Here is an 18,813-nt window from a genome sequence, read left to right as displayed (position 1 = left end):
CGTGCGCTGCTCTGGTGTGCCAGAAGCGGCTTAGCCATGCTGGCCACATGACCCGGAAGCTGTACACCGGCTCCCTCAGCCAATAAAGCAAGATGAGCGCCGCAACCCCAGAGTCGTCTGCAACTGGACCTAATGGTCAGGGGTCCCTTTACCTTTATACTCTGAGTAGGAGTAGCCCTGATTCAGCCTAGAATGTTTACTGCCAGCTGGAAAAGGAACATAGAAATTTTGGGGGCAGGGCAGAGAAATGGGATAGAGTTTCCTAGAAGAGAATGAGGCTGGAATGCTCAAGAGGAGCACTCCAGCTAGGAGGAAAGCACACAGTGCAAGACAGGTGCTGCAGTCCCCTATGTGCAATAGGCAATCTTAAAACTAATAAAGGGTTAAACTGCTAGCAAATCCATCTATCATTCTAAGTCTGCATGGGTGTTATATTCATAAGCAAATGTTAAGTAAACTGAAGGCTAACTCACATTCTGATAAGCATTTACTTCTCTCTCTCTGAATTCACGCTTCATTTCCTCTTTAATCCTAGCACACTGCAACGAACAGCAATGAAGGGAAACATGATCAAGCAAGAGAGCCATTATCATGTTCACATTGGCGCTTCTGGTATATAGAAGGGTACCTTATTCCCATTTGGAAGTTCAAATTTCACAACAAATAATGTTTTGTTGTTGTTGTTTTTTAAAAAAACATAACACCCCCCCCCCCCCAAGCAAAATATCAATTCTAAATGCAGGCACCTTCAACCAGCTCCCTGATTATTAAAGACTTCTGAAAGAGTTTTACAGCAAAGGAACAAAACAAAAGAGCCATGAGCACTGGAATCTGAGCAAGAACGACACAGATTAAGAAATGTCAGCTATATTGCCAGTCAAAGCCAGCTTGCTTTAGGGAAAGCAGGAGAAGAAGACCTTTTCTTTGCCAATTAAAACATAAGGTATCCTGGACTGCGATCACTTACGTACAGCAGTCCATGTGTTGGTAGTCTCACGACTTAATTACTGCAATGTGCTTTATGTGGCGCTTTCCTTAAGCCTGGTCCAGAATTTTCAGCATGGCAGCTTGGTTGCTGATGGGAGTAACTTTCCAGCATGTAATACCCAGCATGTAATACCTCCAACTTTCCAGCATGTAATACCTGTGCTCCAGGAATTGTAATAGCTGCCTATACACTACCTGTTCAGGTTCAAAGTTTCACAACTAGTGCTCAAAGCCATAAACAACTTGAGCCAGAGGGCCTTAAAGAGCACCTCACCCCCTTTTAGGCTGACCAGAGCCCTGAGATTTTGGGAAGTGAATCATGTCCCAGAAATCAAATCTCTTTATATTTCAAAGGTATCGTTCAAAGCAAAGTCACCAGTGAAGGTGAGGCAGATGCTGACATTGCATGGTTTTTCGCATGCTGCAAAAACATTTTTATTTCAGCAAGCATTTCCAGAACTTTGATTTCATCTAGCCACTTTTAATGCTCCTCTGTTGTATTTATGGTGTATGTTATTCTGTATTTCTATAGCTCACTGGCCTTGCTTTGTACCCCAAATATTTTTGCCCTTGTGTCCCTGAACTCTGATAGTGCTTCTTGCTTGCCTGGACAGAGGATAGAGAGCGGTGTGCGAGCGAGTGTAGAAACCAGCCTGATACACAAAAGTAAAGTTCACATTCGTCAATATGCCCACTTTTGTCTCTGGGCCACCCAACACTGGCATGCAGCCCTAAGAAGGTGGCCCTCAGGCTGAAAAAGGCTTTTCAAATATCATGAGATCAAAACCAATAGATGATTTCCATATTTATAATTTCCAGCATTATATGGAAACTATGTGGGACGCGGGTGGCACTGTGGGTTAAAGCCTCAGCACCTAGGACTTGCCGATCGAAAGGTCGGCGGTTCAAATCCCCGCGGCGGGGTGCGCTCCCGTCGTTCGGTCCCAGCGCCTGCCAACCTAGCAGTTCGAAAGCACCCTCGGGTGCAAGTAGATAAATAGGGACCGCTTACCAGCGGGAAGGTAAACGGCGTTCCGTGTGCTGCGCTGGCTCACCAGATGCAGCTTCGTCACGCTGGCCACGTGACCCGGAAGTGTCTGCGGACAGCGCTGGCTCCCGGCCTTTAGAGTGAGATGAGCGCACAACCCTAGAGTCTGGCAAGACTGGCCCGTACGGGCAGGGGTACCTTTACCTTTACCTATGTGGTCTTCCCATCCCAGATTTCTTTTGTAACAGGTGTCCCCTTGGCCATAACTTTTGACAAAGCAATGAGTTTATTGCTTGTGATATGCTTGTGATATGTGGCCAATAACCAGGGAGTTTATAATGTTCACGCCCATTTCTAAGAGTCCAGTAGCACCTGAAAGTCTAAAAAATTAATGTGGCACAAGAAGACTGTCTTGCTATTTTGGAAGCAACAAAATAACATGCCTGCCCCCTCTAGAAATTGTTTCTGATTTTGATATACTTGATTTTATCAAGCAACAGGACCAAAGGATGCAAAGTTTGCAAAGCCTGTATTTAAGGGAGGTGATTTTCTTTTTAGTCATTTTTTTGTTTTGTTTACATGTTGGCTTCAAGCCACCCTGGGCATCCTATTGGGAAAGGTGACCCTTCTTTGATTTATTTACGTAGTTTATATTTGTTCCATATTTCAGAGAAAGCACTGAGCAGTTTACAGCATCATAAAAATACCACCAAACAACAACACACACACCACAACCCTACATTTTGAAGCCACGACACAATGATTATGTATGCCATAAAATATAAAATAAAATAAACTAGCCAACATATAGGGACCATAATAACTACCAGCAGATCCAAAATACAGAAACGCAACAGAGACAATCAGAGCTATGCATCAAGTATACAAGCATGTATTTATAGGTGGCAGTAGCTTTCTCACATGCAAGCTAAAGAAGAGCTTAGTTGCTGGATCAAGACACAGGCTCATCTAGTCTATAGTGTTCTCACAGTGGCCAACCAGATGCCCCAAAGGGAAGCCTACAAGCAGGTCTTGAGTGCAGCAGTGCTGTCGCCACCTGCGATTCCCAGCTATCTCCCATAAATCCAAACACAGTTTTCAACTAACGAGATAAAAAGTAGCCTGGCCTGCTCCTCTGCCTTGAAACAGCTGCCTGGTCTGCAACAATCCACAGGCCGTTTTCAGGGAAGTGCTACTCTCAGCAGCAGACCAGCTGTTCAAAGGAACAGGGACAGATGCGTAAAAAAGTTGGCAAGCAAATCCAGACCATGGTGCATGTGTACTGTGGACCAGGCGATAAACAAGCCAAGTGCCAAAGGAAGGACTAGTAGTAGCTCCTTGAAAACAGGTGAGGTGATGGCCAAATGAAAAGAACGCCCCAAATACAAAACATATATTTACATGGGAGTACTTTGATTGCAGGAATGCAGCCCTGAGCCATATTCATTAAAAACATTTGTTTTGAATTAACCTTGGCAGCTGAAAACCAAAGCACCACACAACTCACTGTGAATGGTTTCATTGTCTTCCATTTTCAGTAGAGTATGGGAGTGACTGGGTGGATGGTGTCTTTGTGTGGATTGGTGGATGATTGATACTGCATGAGCAGGACGTACCATATGATTTGTGTAAATGCATGGCAGAGTTTGGATGAGAGGTGTGGTGGGGTTAGGAATGCATATTTTGAATCATGCTTTGCCTTTGGCAAGACAGAGGCTGAAGAAGCAAGAGGTCCCTGATAAGGCACTTTCAAAATGTGATGGGGGATTTTATTGTTTTACATTGCATTGCATTACGTCATTGTATTATATCTTGTTTTCCTGTTTCATTCCACCACCACCACCCCTTATATATCAGTTGTGAGGAACAGTCGGCCCTCCAAATGTTGCTGAACTACAACTCCCATCAGTCCCAGCAAACATGCCCAATGGCCAGGCATGACCAAATGTTCCACACCTCTTAGATAGATAGATAGAAGGGTAGGTGGGTGTATAGACAGATTGTGTATGTGTCCTTGTGTAAACCACCAAGAGACTGCCTTAGGGTTAAGTGTATAAATAGTATGAATATATAGGTAAAACAAGTCAGCCCCAAAGCATCTGAATCAGTATTTTTAACTGAAACTAATTGAAACAGAGGGTGGCAGCATCCACACTGCCTTTTGCTCATGCCTAGAAAACTGGTTCTGCATGTTTGGAGCAGAAGCTGGTTGTGCACCATGCCGGCTGTCTACAACTTGTGATGGTGTGTGTGTGTTTTAAATAAGGAGTTGAGCACTGGGATAAACTTCCAAATTGCATTTGAATTAATGTTTATAAAATTGCAAGTAGTTTGCCTGAAGTGGAGGGGGGGATGGGTGGGGGGGGGGAAATGCATCGCACCTGGCATATTTGGGCAGCTGCCAGGGCCCATGAGCCCCAGCAGAGCTCGCCAGGGCTGGTATCATCTTGCCTCGGCTGCTGCTTATGGTGCTGGTGCTGGCAGTGCTACAGCCTCCAGTCACCCCCTCCCTTCAAAAAGCATTACCTGCTGCAGTGCAGCCTCTGTTGGGAGCCAGGTGATGGCTCAGCTCTTGACTTGATGCCATGCTAAAATCCCAACCATGCAATGCCCAGATTAGCAATGAGCTGTGGGGGTTGTAGCACAGGAGTCCTGAGCACTAAGTGGAGCAGAAGCTGCTCAGCTCGTAACAGTAGCTATACCATGCTGGGTAAACCCGTCTAGAGAGTGACAGGCAACCACAGTTGTGCCAGGGGAGGGCAAGTGGTGGTGGACACCAGCAGCAATGGTGGCATGGGGTGGCAGTGGGGAACTAATGATTCAGGGGGTTCCTGAATGCAGGTGCTAGGTGTGGGTTTCCAGCTGGTAAATATGTACTCAAGCCTGGTGCCAGTCCTGCAACCCAGTTAGTATTTGATTTGCAAAGGTCGTGAGAAGCCATGTTTACTTATGGGGCAAGTAAAATGCAGGGAGGTATCTTCTGAAGGTACAACACTGTGAAGGGACTTTCAAAAACACGTTGCAATACCGTGTTGAGAAAGGCAGATATTCCATTAGGCATGAAGACCTCTTTGGATCTTAGACATTTCCTGTGATAGTAATGATCAGGAGATTTATTCGCTTAAAAAATACATCCCCCAAATATTAAATCACTGCAGGAGTACTAGTGAAAAATAGATGCAGGAGAGGTACAGACCTTTGTGCAAAAGTGAAGATTTGTAAGAGCACTCATTACTTAAGAACGTTACAAAAGACTGGGATAGAAACAGCAATGCACGAAGCAGCACAAGTCAAACTTACAGTTCTTAGAAAGGGCTTTGACCAGTCAGAGATGCACAACTAACTCTTTTAAATGTCCCTTTGCCTATTCTTTTAAAATGCTACAGGGAGGCATGATTTGGCTAAAATTGGAACTAGGGGCTGAGACTGTGTAGTTCGTAAGAGGTCACCTAACACCTACCCTGCCCCAGAATTTAAATACTCTGAAAGGGAGCCTTATTGTTACAAAGGCAGGCATCCAACATAAAGAGACTTGCATGGTTTTCAAAGACACACATAAGAATTAGGAATGATAATAGAAGTGGAAGTGCACTAATGAGTCATAGTGGAATTCAAGAGCCAAACTAATTCAAGAACCAACCTGAAAGTGAGCATGGGAGGCACAGAGTCGTGCACCGATGGAAAGAAGGTAGAAGGAATGACCCATGAAACACAAAATGGCAACCAGGTGGCCTTTCCTGGTTACTCCAGAGCAAGGAAGAGCAGTAGGAGGCCATGGGACGGCATAGCAGGCTGTGCAGAGGGGTTGGTTCTACTGCATCACCTGACTCTCCAGGGAGTTCTGAGGGATGGTCAGCAAATGCCTACAGCTCCCTCTACAGTGAGTGGAGCCAGTCTACAGGTGTCACAGGTCTTGAGCTGGGGGTCCCTGGCAACTCTGCGCAAAACGCTACTCCAGGGGTGGGGAACCCCAGGAACCAAATGCATCCCTCTTTATCTGGATAACTCTCCCTTAAGCCACACCCTTCACTGGCTCTGCTTTGCTTTTCTGGAATGTGTCCTTGAACTCTAATCATGCACTTTGTCAACGTTAATCCAATATTCCTACAATTTAGTTATTCAAAAGGGAAGAACATAATGGACGGGTGTGTGCATTGTGTAGGGTAGCACCCCACATACTAGAATCCAAGCAGGGTTTTAAAAAACATGATTATTCACCTGGGCAGAAACCTGGGCAAGCTGGTTATCCTTCTCCCTGCTTTCTCTCCTAAACTTCTCCACCTCTATTTTCAATTGCTGGATGTTATGATCCTTTGATGTAATGTCTTTTTGCAAACTGGTCACCAGTCCTGCGGGAAGAAATAATAAGGCATAGATTATTTTTTTTAAAAAAAATCTTCATAATGACATCTTAAAGAATATTAATGAAATAAATAAATAACCTGCTCAGAGGAGACTCACTGAAATGAGTAGACTTCACTTAGTGATGTTCATAAATCACAGTGGTTCTACTCTGAGTAGGATTAATGCTGGTTACGACGCAAGAGGTTCTCCTGGATGACTGCAAAAAGGAAGCCCTTAAAAGCCAATTTGTGCTTCCCAAATATAAGGCGCCGAGGAAAAGAAGTGACCCAAGCTGTACAAAATAAGGAGCAAATGATCCCAAAGTTATTGCTGACTGGGCAAAGCACACCTGTTGTAAGAGAATAGCTCTTCTTCAGCGCCTCAGTTTCTTGCTTCCAGTGTGCAATTTGTAGGTCTCGTTCAGAAAGGGAATGGTACAACACTTCACTCGTGTTACTCTGCAAGTTGCAAACCTATTGCAAACATGATTATGGAAACAAAAGATAGAACACAGCCAGTTCACACCAATTTGGATTCAATCGTGCATTTATATAGCACCAATGCAGACAACAAAACCCCTGTGAGGCAGGCATGCAGAGTGATCCTACAGTCACATTACACTGGGTGGGGAGTCTGGAGAAGACAGGATCTGTGCAGCTCCGCAAAGCCAAGTCAAAGGGAGATGGCACTCTCACTGTGGCAAGTGACTGTGGCCCCTGGTCAGGCATTTCAGGAATCACAGTAGTGTAGCTGCAATGGGCATTAATGCTGCTGCTGAACTGTTTCATTTCCTCCTCATTCATTCATTACCTTCTAGAGCAGAGGTGGGGGGTCTGGGGGCCTCCTGGTGCAGTTGGACTCCAACTCCCATCAGTCCCAGCCAGCGTGGCCAATGGTCAGGGAAGATGGGGAGTTGGAGAGTCACATGTTCTGTATCCCCAGGGGCGTAGGAAGGGGGGTGCAGGCCACCCCGAGTGTCATCCTTGAGGGTTGGCATTTACCGTGGGGCCTGGCCTGCAGTGTGCCTGAGCCCCATGTCTCTCATGGGAGTGATGCGGTGGCTCGGGGCCCCACACTGCCCAAAACGGCAGTGTGGGGCTTGCGTCCACCAGGCAGACTCCGTGGGCAGCTTGCTGTGCCCCCCCCCGCTCTGGGTGCCGGAGCAGCTACCTACACCCCTGCGTATTCCTACAATGTATCTCCATCACCAGGTCTCCAATTTTGCTGTCAGGCTGCCTGAACCCCACGCATTGGCTCTTCCATTCTAAACCCAGACATCTAGGCAGATCTCTACAGCTGTGCATTATTTTATGCTTATCCTTGTCCCACTGGCAACTTCCTTGGATCACCAAATAACCTGTGAGCCCCCACAGGTCTACAACTTTAATAAATGGCAGAATGGCAGAATGTCTACAACTTTAATAAATGCAGCCCAGGAAAAAGGCCGATAGTGGGGAGAACAGCTTTGTCTGCTTTCATACATCAAGTTTAAATTGCTTGAGTGCCTCTTGCAGCATTCACACACATGCTGTTAATAAATAAGAGAGGTGACTGGAATGTGAGTGAATATACTGGCCAATGTAGGTTTTCCATTAACATTAAAAAGCTGGATGAAAGAAGCACCGTTAAGCCGTACATGTGAAAAAAAAAACCCCAAAGAGCCAAAAGCAGTTGCATTCACTCTTCCATCTACATGCCCCAGTTCCCTCCTTGACTTCCTGATCAATGGCAAACTATTGCTCACTGCTACATCTAAACTGGGCAAACCATAGCTTGCCACTGATCAGTAAGTGAGAAGGAATAATAAAAAAAGTGATGGAAGGAGGAGGTTGGTCCAATCCATCCTGACCTTTCCCATTTTACACAAAACACATACTTTTCAATGTATTCACCAGTAAAACAAGCATTTTGTTATGTAAAACACCTCTTTTTGTGTGCGCTTTTTGTGCAGCAAAAAAGCACTCCAAAATCTGAAGACGAGTGCAATCCAACCAGGAGGTGCATTCCAATCTGCAAGCCAGTTCATGAGTGTTGGATTGGGTCGGTCCGTTTAAAAAAAGTGGACCGAAGATATTCTTCTCCAAGCCCAGCTGTAGCTCTGTGATAAAGTACATGCTTTGAAGGCAAAAGGTTGCACATTCAAATGCCAGCATCCGCAGATGGGCTGGGAAAGCCCCTTGTCTGAACCCTGGAAATATGCTGTCAGTGTAGACAATATCAGGCTAATTCAGAGGAAGGCAGCTTCCTATATTTCTGAACCTCAGGTCCATCACTGTTCCCTGTCCCTCCATACCTCCTCTTTCAAGGCTTTAATCTCTTTTGTCTTTGTGGAAACATCTTGTTCAAGGTCCACCAGCTTCTGATGAAACTCGGCGTCCTTCTTGGCAAGAGCTGCCGTCATCTTCTCTGTCATCATGGCAATCTCATTTTGAAGATTTGCTATCACCGTGTCTTTGCGACTGCACTCGCTTTCAAAGCCAGAGAGGCGGCTGATTTCATTCCCCATTTTCAGAATTACCTCGTCCTGTGTAGAGGAATACAGCTGCTTGGGACCATAACATGCCTTTGTTCCTGACTAGCTTCTGTTTTTTCTTATTCCTCAACAAAGTGAACACTGGATTCTTTACGAAATGCCAAATCCATCTATTCTAGTTATTAAATATATACACATCTCACCATCTGAAGTAGTTATCTGCATGTAATTTACCTGCCCTACACCGGGGGTGCATAACCTGCGGCATTCCAGATATTGTGGGACTGCAGTTTCCGTTATCTCTGTCTACTGGGCATATTAGCTGGGCCTGGTGGGATTTGAAGTCCAAGAACATCTATCTGGAGAGCCACAAATTCTCTATCCTGCCCTATTCCCTAAAATTCACCCTCTAGTAACATTCTTATCAAACCAGTACTCAGGCACCATGAAATAAGAAGTGTTTGCACACAAAAGCTTATACCAGAACAAACTTAGTTGGTCTATAAGGTGCTACTAGACAATTTTTTTATTTTTTTATTTTTATAAAAACACAAGCAATTCATAAAAAATAGACAAAAAACTCCCTATAACAGCAGTAGAACACGCTGGTAGTACACCAGCAGCAAAACAACATAATCATAGCCCATCAAAAAAACTGGGGCGGTGGTGGGGAACTGAAACAAGGTATTCAAAATTGTTTATTGGTTTCAAAGTGTTAGCAGCCTTGGAATTCAATGGAAGGTGGGATACAAATGTTCTTAGTCGGGGTTTTCCAACCTGATGGCCTCCAGATGTAGCTGGACTCGGGGATGATGGGAGGTGGAGACCGACAATCACTGGAGGGCACCAGGTTGAGGAAGACTGCTTTAAACACTTTGAGATAATCGTACACTTCTGCATAGGAACCTTACCCTTTCCTTGAGAAGTGCATCCCCTTGATGAACATTTGTCAAAGGCCCAATAGCAGCTCCGCTTCCTGGAACAGAACAAGACACCCAGAGAGCGACAGTGAAAAAGTAATCTTACCCTGAGTTTGATGGTGCATTTTTATTGCTGCTTCTTGCCAAGGCACTTCTGTAACTTGGCTTCAAGCGCTGATAAGCCAGTCTCCCCACCCCACCCCCCACTTCTGCCAACTCATTAGACAATAGCAATTTGGGGACAGAAGTGCCAGAGAGAGGGTGGGGAGGAAGTACAATGCTCCATTATTATTCATCACTGCTTGGTTTTCTTATAAGTGCTTAAAGTATGGAAACTAAAATACACCAGCAAGTGTAGCTGACACCTTCTAGGCTTAACTACCATACATTTTGGAAAGCTGCTTGTTTGCTTGGATACATCTTAAGATATTTTAAACAAATTTTACATGCTCGTTCCTGAGATCAGGTAGCAGATTTTTGATTGTTTGGATACAATTGGATGCTGCACCTTTCAAAACTGCACTGATTTCAAAACTGCACTGACTCCTTGATTTCTTAGAATTTCTGAGCAACGATGGGTACAAGACTGCTAGTTGAAACAGATGCTAGATTTTACATTTGAACACAACTACACATTGCAAATTTGAAAATATGTAGACTTTGGATTGTGTCGCTGCTATTAAGCAGAAATCAAGTAGTGCACAACAACCTGTTATTATTATTACTCACTCATCACCAGCTGGTCCAAGGGGGGGTTACAATTTAAAATTCAGAAGAATGGGGGGGGGGTTCCTAAATTCTCTCACCCTTTAGATCCCTCCCCAAAATTCTTCTGTAAAGCATTTGGGCTCACTCCCAACCCAAGTAGAACCATTCACCTCTTGTTACTCTTCTCTCTCTCTCTCTATTGCACATTCTATTCCTTTCCCTCTTCCATCCCTTTGTTTTCTCTTGCACATATGACATTCAGATTGCAAACTCCTTGCAGGCAGGGACCTGTGTTTTTGTTTACGGTGGTCTGCAGAGAGCCACAATGCCACCATTTACACAATAAATTACCATTGATACCTAGAACCACACTACTGAGCCTTCCAAGCAATGCGACACGAGGCTTAGGGCAATACCTGGTATTGGTGCAGAAGGCTTGATGAACGCATCAGGAGAGAAAGAAGGTGAAGCAACCGGTCTACCCCAAGCATTTACAGGCCTTTTCCTAAGTGGTGGATGTGGCAAAGTCCCACTTCCGCCATAGGACCAGCTGCGGCTAATGGGCGGGGACCTTTGAGACTGAAGGGATGGAAACTGAGAAGCAGCCACTGGTGAAGGAGGCTTTGTCTCTGTGACTAAATGTAGCTGCCCTGGCCAGGCTACACGGCGACTCACAGGAGGGCAGGAGACCTATGGGGGGGATAAGTTTTTAAAAGTCCATTAAAATAATAAAACGTAGGCATAAATCAAACCCTCCCAATAAAGTCTTATTGTTGGAAACATGGATAAAACAACCACAACAACAGATTCCATGTATTGATTATTTATAGCAGACAGCATCCTAAAAAGCAGAGATATCACCTTGCCAACAAAGGTCTGTATAGTTAAAGCTATGGCTTTCCCAGTAGTGATGGAAGTGAGAGCTGGACCATAAAGAAGGCTGATCGCCGAAGAATGGATGCTTTTGAATTATGGTGCTGGAGGAGACTCTTGCGAGTTCCATGGACTGCAAGAAGATCAAACCTATCCATTCTTAAGGAAATCAGCCCTGAGTGCTCACTGGAAGGACAGATCCTGAAGCGGAGGCTCCAATACTTTGGCCACCTCATGAGAAGAGAAGACTCCCTGGAAAAGACCCTGATGTTGGGAAAGATGGAGGACACAAGGAGAAGGGGACAACAGAGGACGAGATGGTTGGACAGTGTTCTCGAAGCTACCAGCATGAGTTTGACCAAACTGTGGGAGGCAGTGGTAGACAGAAGTGCCTGGCGTGTTCTGGTCCATGGGGTCACGAAGAGTCGGACACGACTAAATGACTAAACAACAACAACAACAATCTCACACACACACACACACATGTCTCTTCATATAAAGACCCTGTCCCAACCAGGTAGACCATTTGGATAGATAGAACTCTGCTTATTTTAGTTTATATGAGAAACATCCATCTCAAATAGGTCTCAGTTGCCTCAGGCATAATATGGAAAGCTGTATAAATAAAACTGGCATTAAGTGCTTCAAGTGTACTTGGGATTCAATGCACTAAGTGCTGTCTGAGCAACATGGCAATCACTGTGATACAACTCAGGTTATTGTACGTGTTTAAGACTGAAGTGCTAGAAGCAAACAGCAGGGTATAAAGGGGCCTATGAAAAGCATTAAGCAGTGACCTTATAAAATGAATGACGTCACCTTTACCTGAGGTCCATTTTCTAGCACAAGCTCAAAGGCTGTTCCATTGGAGCCAAACCGCAAAATGTCTCCAGGGCTCACTTTCACTGCCGCGTTCTGAATGTGGCAATCATTAACAAACGTTCCATGGGTCGAGTTGAAATCCCGGAGAATGAAGCTGTTTTCTGAATCGCTGAATTCGATGGCTGCATGGTGCTCTTCAATCCCTAGAGACTGAAAGTTACATTTCAAAACTCAGCAGCATAAAAACTTCCTGGAGATACAGACTTGTTCAATACTACTGCTTGATACTTGTTTCTCAAACCAGCTTCACGCCTACTGGAGTCACTAAGCAGTTCATAATTCACCTCTAGCCAAAGTGTGAACACCTTTGCATAGACATCCCAGCTCTGTCAGCTTCCCGTTGCGTACAATTCTGACACTAATGAAACCATACTGATGTGAACAGCTGGGGGGGGGGGGAGAACTGTGACATGCACTGAAAAACAACAACTTCACTGCTCTCTATGGGGGTAAAGTGAGCATCCCCTAAATTAGGCTGTGAGAATCCCTGATTTGTAGTAACTAAGATATATGTTCCAGGGTATGCTTCTGCTATGCTCTCTCTCTCTCTCCCCACACCACTCCCTGCTCCCCTATTTTGCATCTGGCTCCCGTTGGTGGACCCAAGTTGGGATTCTAGTAAAAAGTGAAAACAAAAAGAAATTAGATCCTACAAGCCACAGAGGTCTACCCCAGAACACAGTCTGAAAGCCAACCCATCATCCTTAGCCACCCGCAATGCTAGCAGAGGCTGATGGGAATTGGGGCCTAACAACATCTGGAGGGAGACAGGACATTGAGCTTCATGGCTGAGCAAGGATTTGAATCTGTATCTCTCTGCTTCTGGGTCATGGGTATAGCCAAAGGGGGGGCAGGGGGGAGTTGACCCCCCAGATCAAGTAAAACAATAGAAATACTTAAGTAACTGACCAATCCTGTTAGTTCTGCCCATCCTAACAATAATCCTGGCTATGCCCATGTCCTAGGTCCATTACTTTTACCAAGGGGTGGGGAACCTGTAGGTGCTCCAGATGTTGCTGGGCTCCAACTCCCATCAGCCCCAGCCAGCATGGTCAACAGCCAAGGATGGTGGGAGTTGTAGTCAAACAACATTTGGAGGGCCAGAGCATCCCCATCCCTGCTCCAACCACCATACCTCACAGGCAATTCTGCACAAGCTAAGAAATAACGGTTCTAAAATGTGGTAGGACATTTAACAGCAAATACAATAAGCAGAATCAGTTAATCTGATAAAATCACCTTCAGGATGATGTCAGAGTCTTCATGCCTTCCTATAGTGGTTATCTTTGGCCTCAGTGCCAAGATGCCATCAGGACTCTTCAGAAAAGCCTTCATGGTGTTGCCTATAAAATGTATGCAAAAAGCAGGTTTGAATGCTCATAGGAGAGAGCACAGCCATGAATATCATTTTTTGCTTTGTGGTAATGCCGATAAAACAAAAGGTTGTTTGATAGCAGCTGCTCGCGAAATGCCTTTTAAGGGTTTTTCTTAGGTGCCTTAAATACTATTGTTTATAGAAAGGAAGCATATAAAGTTCTGTCAATGTTAGGCATACTCTGAGGAGGAGACCTAATGCAATCAATAAGGGTGTATTGTTTTTATTATGGTATGTATTTTATATATATATATATATATATATATATGCTTTCGTAGATTTTCACGGGTACAGGAATGCAGGTTTTGGTGTCCTCGGGTGTCTTCCCGTGTAAAAGTTGGGGTGTCTAGGCGACGTTTCGACGAGGTCTCACTCGTCATCTTCAGGCTGGTGCTTTCGGCTTCTTGTTACTGGAACAGAGCAGGATCTCAGTGTTTGAGTTCCTATAAATACTGTTGAGGAGGTGTGGTGTATAGCCTCCAATGTTCTGGGCAGAGAGGAGGTTCCCAGGCTAGTGTGCCTTTTCTTCTTTTGTTCCTTAATTACTTGAGGGATATCTTGAGTGATTTCTTGAGTGATTTCCTGAATCCCACTTAGGTGGGTCATTAGGTGTGGATTAGTTGCTAAAGCCTTCGTGTCTTGAACTCTTGAACTTTGTGAAGAGTTTTTCTGAGAAGATGGCTGTACTGCACTTGGCTGTGCTCTGGCTTGGCTTCGTGTATAGGGGCGAGCTGTGGTTTTGTGGCCTGTGCCAGCCAGATCTGTGTAGGGATTGCAGGGGGGTGCAGCATCCGGAGGTGCCACCCTGGTTTGGCTACTGGATGGTGTCTGTAATTTATCTGTGGAGAGGGTCTGGGTTTGGGTCTGGTGTGGTTGATTGGTGATGGCGTTCTGTGTGCCTCTGGATCTGGTGTCAGATTTTGTGGGGAGGGCTAATTTCCAGATGTCTGGCAAGCGGGATGTGTCGTCACGCTTGTTCATGTTGTGAGGGTGTTTCTCTATCTCGATGGCTTCCATGATTATTCTCTTGTGGTGATGTTCCATGTTAAAGAGCAATTTGGAATCTGCAAAATTAATTTCGTGTCCTGTTTCTTTCATGTGTTGGAAAAGAGAGGAAGTTTTTTCTTCTTTTTTGACGGCATTCTTGTGTTCTGCGATCCGTGCATTTATTCGTCTGTTTGTTTGTCCAATGTACGTGGCTGGGCAGACTTTGCAGGGTATTTCATAGACCCCTTGGTTTTCCAACTGAATTTTATCCTTGGGGTTTCTGAGGATATTGGCTATTTTTTGGTTGGTGCAAAAGGCTGTTTTGATATTGTGTTTATGGAGGATTTTGCTAATTTTATCTGTAGTGCCCTTGATATAAGGAAGGAGGGCTATGCCATTGTTTTCTTCTGTGTCTTGGTTTTTGGGGGGTGTTTCTTTTTGGATTAGCTTCGTAACCCTGTTTTGCTGGTATCCATTGGCAATTAACACATTTGAGAGATTCTGTAACTCAGTTGTCAAGTGGTCTTCGTCAGCCAGGCGTTTGGTTCTGGAGATGAGAGTCTTGGCTACGGAGTTTATTTGTGCAGGGTGGTGGTGTGATTGTGCATGTAAGTAGCGGTTGGTGTGTGTTTTTTTCCGGTAGATAGTGTGTCCTAGGGAGCCATCAGGTTTTTTGTAGATTAGGACGTCAAGGAAGGGAAGTTGGTTGTTGGCTTCTATTTCCATAGTGAATTGTATTTTGGGGTGTAGGCTGTTGAGATGTGTGAGGAAGCTATCCAGTTTTTCCTTCCCGTGTGGCCAAATTACAAAGGTGTCGTCAACATATCTGAGCCAAAGTTTGGGTTTGTGTTCTGACTTGTCTAAAGCATTGGTTTCAAAGTGTTCCATGTACAGGTTAGCGATGACCGGTGAGAGGGGTGATCCCATAGGTGCTCCTTCTATCTGTTTGTACCTCACACAAGACAGACACACACACCAACAAACTCCACAAACTAGAGAAACGCCAGAAGCCCAGCCACCCTCCACAACAACCCATGAAACAAACAGTACATAACATATCAGACAGGATCCTCACCTCAACTGAAACCAAAGTACTCTCCAAAGGTTTCAACTTTGCAGTTGCCCCGAGACGCATCCCCACGGAAAACATCATATGCGGAGTCGAAGCTAGCCTAACCAAAATCAATCCAGATGAAGCCAATAAAATCAGACTTGAAGTCACCAACATCCTCTGCTCCAGCAAACCACCCAGAAGCAATTTACACAAAGAAGAACAGAAAGCACTCACCAACCTGAGGAAAGACAACAACATAATCATTCTCCCAGCAGACAAAGGTAATGCCACTGTTGTGATGAACACATCGGACTACCAAGCAAAACTATCAAATCTACTCCAAGACCCTACCTACCAACCTATAAAAACAGATCCCACCACCTATCTGGAAAAAACCACCAAATCCAAAATAAAAGCCTCTCCTATCAGTGAAGAAATCCAGCTAAGAATCATCCCCAGAGAAAAATCATCCAGATGCCCCAAACTCTACGGCCTCCCCAAGATACACAAAGAAGGAACACCACTCAGACCAATAGTCAGCTCCATAGGCTCACCTCTACAAAATCTCGCTAAATTTCTCGCCAAGCAACTTCAGCCCTATGCAGAATCCATCTCTTCACACGTTCCAAACTCCTTCCAGTTCATAGAAACAATAAAGAAGCAAAACCTACAACCCAATGACCTACTTGTGAGCTTCGATGTTGTATCTCTCTTCACACAAGTGCCCATTAATGAAGCCTTGACAGCCATTCAAAACAAATACAATCCCCCCGAATACATCTTGGACCTGACCAACCACTGCCTAACCAACACGTACTTCATCCACAATGGACAAAGATACAAACAGATAGAAGGAGCACCTATGGGATCACCCCTCTCACCGGTCATCGCTAACCTGTACATGGAACACTTTGAAACCAATGCTTTAGACAAGTCAGAACACAAACCCAAACTTTGGCTCAGATATGTTGACGACACCTTTGTAATTTGGCCACACGGGAAGGAAAAACTGGATAGCTTCCTCACACATCTCAACAGCCTACACCCCAAAATACAATTCACTATGGAAATAGAAGCCAACAACCAACTTCCCTTCCTTGACGTCCTAATCTACAAAAAACCTGATGGCTCCCTAGGACACACTATCTACCGGAAAAAAACACACACCAACCGCTACTTACATGCACAATCACACCACCACCCTGCACAAATAAACTCCGTAGCCAAGACTCTCATCTCCAGAACCAAACGCCTGGCTGACGAAGACCACTTGACAACTGAGTTACAGAATCTCTCAAATGTGTTAATTGCCAATGGATACCAGCAAAACAGGGTTACGAAGCTAATCCAAAAAGAAACACCCCCCAAAAACCAAGACACAGAAGAAAACAATGGCATAGCCCTCCTTCCTTATATCAAGGGCACTACAGATAAAATTAGCAAAATCCTCCATAAACACAATATCAAAACAGCCTTTTGCACCAACCAAAAAATAGCCAATATCCTCAGAAACCCCAAGGATAAAATTCAGTTGGAAAACCAAGGGGTCTATGAAATACCCTGCAAAGTCTGCCCAGCCACGTACATTGGACAAACAAACAGACGAATAAATGCACGGATCGCAGAACACAAGAATGCCGTCAAAAAAGAAGAAAAAACTTCCTCTCTTTTCCAACACATGAAAGAAACAGGACACGAAATTAATTTTGCAGATTCCAAATTGCTCTTTAACATGGAACATCACCACAAGAGAATAATCATGGAAGCCATCGAGATAGAGAAACACCCTCACAACATGAACAAGCGTGACGACACATCCCGCTTGCCAGACATCTGGAAATTAGCCCTCCCCACAAAATCTGACACCAGATCCAGAGGCACACAGAACGCCATCACCAATCAACCACACCAGACCCAAACCCAGACCCTCTCCACAGATAAATTACAGACACCATCCAGTAGCCAAACCAGGGTGGCACCTCCGGATGCTGCACCCCCCTGCAATCCCTACACAGATCTGGCTGGCACAGGCCACAAAACCACAGCTCGCCCCTATACACGAAGCCAAGCCAGAGCACAGCCAAGTGCAGTACAGCCATCTTCTCAGAAAAACTCTTCACAAAGTTCAAGAGTTCAAGACACGAAGGCTTTAGCAACTAATCCACACCTAATGACCCACCTAAGTGGGATTCAGGAAATCACTCAAGAAATCACTCAAGATATCCCTCAAGTAATTAAGGAACAAAAGAAGAAAAGGCACACTAGCCTGGGAACCTCCTCTCTGCCCAGAACATTGGAGGCTATACACCACACCTCCTCAACAGTATTTATAGGAACTCAAACACTGAGATCCTGCTCTGTTCCAGTAACAAGAAGCCGAAAGCACCAGCCTGAAGATGACGAGTGAGACCTCGTCGAAACGTCGCCTAGACACCCCAACTTTTACACGGGAAGACACCCGAGGACACCAAAACCTGCATATATATATATATATATATATATATATATATATATATATTGTACACCACCCTGTAATCTTCGGATGGAAGGTGGCATAGAAATTTAATAAATAATAATAAGTGCATTAATTTCAACGGGTAGCACTCAGATGGATGCATCCCATTTAGCTGTGATTTCTGCATTGGCTTCCTTCCCACTCTACAATTTTATTTTTACAGCCATTTCTTAAGAGAATGAATGAAAACAAACCCTAAGATCAAGCAGGCGAAATAAATGAAGCGAGCCAAAAATAAGCTTTTGTTCCTGCCAATTCCCTGCCTCCCAATTGCACAGGAGGTGAGGTGGTGGAGGAGGGACTTCTCTACGGTTGTATGCCTAAACCATGCACTCTGCACATGCTTAAGGGAGTAACGCTCTCACCTTTAGCTTTCTTCCTCCAGGGGTTGAAAGCATGTGGTCGGACTAAAGCTTGGAAGAAATTAAAACATACACACACAAAGAAACACACACGACACTCCCCCCCACAGCCCCGCCACGGCCCCAACCAACCTCCCCCTCAATCCAGTCGAGCAGAGCCGCCACCTTCAGGCCTGTGTGCACTTGTGTAGCTGCCGGGCTCGTCTCCATGGCAACCCAGCTAGGCCGCGGCCTCCACTTGGAGGCAGAGCAGGAGGAGGAGCGAAGCCAGCCCTCCGGTGACCATGGCAACCGGATAGGCCCAGCTAGGCCACCGCCTCCGTCTCCATGGCAACCAAGAAGGCT

The 18,813-nt window shown here is 45.0% G+C and overlaps 1 protein-coding gene across 1 annotated transcript in view; it reads right to left on the bottom strand.

The window, feature by feature from the left end:
• The window catches only part of FHAD1 (forkhead associated phosphopeptide binding domain 1), a 36,956-nt gene extending 18,145 nt beyond the window's left edge, over positions 1 to 18,811 (bottom strand). The window contains exons 1-9 of the mRNA XM_083453452.1: positions 18,601 to 18,811; positions 13,415 to 13,518; positions 12,119 to 12,325; positions 10,837 to 11,110; positions 9,704 to 9,768; positions 8,613 to 8,843; positions 6,669 to 6,792; positions 6,194 to 6,324; positions 474 to 539 (exon numbers count right to left, since the gene is read on the bottom strand). Of these exons, the coding sequence (XP_083309578.1) occupies positions 474 to 539; positions 6,194 to 6,324; positions 6,669 to 6,792; positions 8,613 to 8,843; positions 9,704 to 9,768; positions 10,837 to 11,110; positions 12,119 to 12,325; positions 13,415 to 13,510 (1,194 nt within the window). The 5' untranslated portion in view covers positions 13,511 to 13,518; positions 18,601 to 18,811. The remainder of the gene's footprint in view (positions 1 to 473; positions 540 to 6,193; positions 6,325 to 6,668; positions 6,793 to 8,612; positions 8,844 to 9,703; positions 9,769 to 10,836; positions 11,111 to 12,118; positions 12,326 to 13,414; positions 13,519 to 18,600) is intronic.
• Between the last annotated feature and the right edge of the window lie 2 nt (positions 18,812 to 18,813).

Source organism: Podarcis tiliguerta, assembly GCF_965153285.1.
Source record: "Podarcis tiliguerta genome assembly, chromosome: 8".
NCBI classification, from domain to species: domain Eukaryota; kingdom Metazoa; phylum Chordata; class Lepidosauria; order Squamata; family Lacertidae; genus Podarcis; species Podarcis tiliguerta.
The sequence above is the reverse complement of the archived record's forward strand: the minus strand, read 5'-3'. Positions and strand labels throughout refer to the sequence as shown.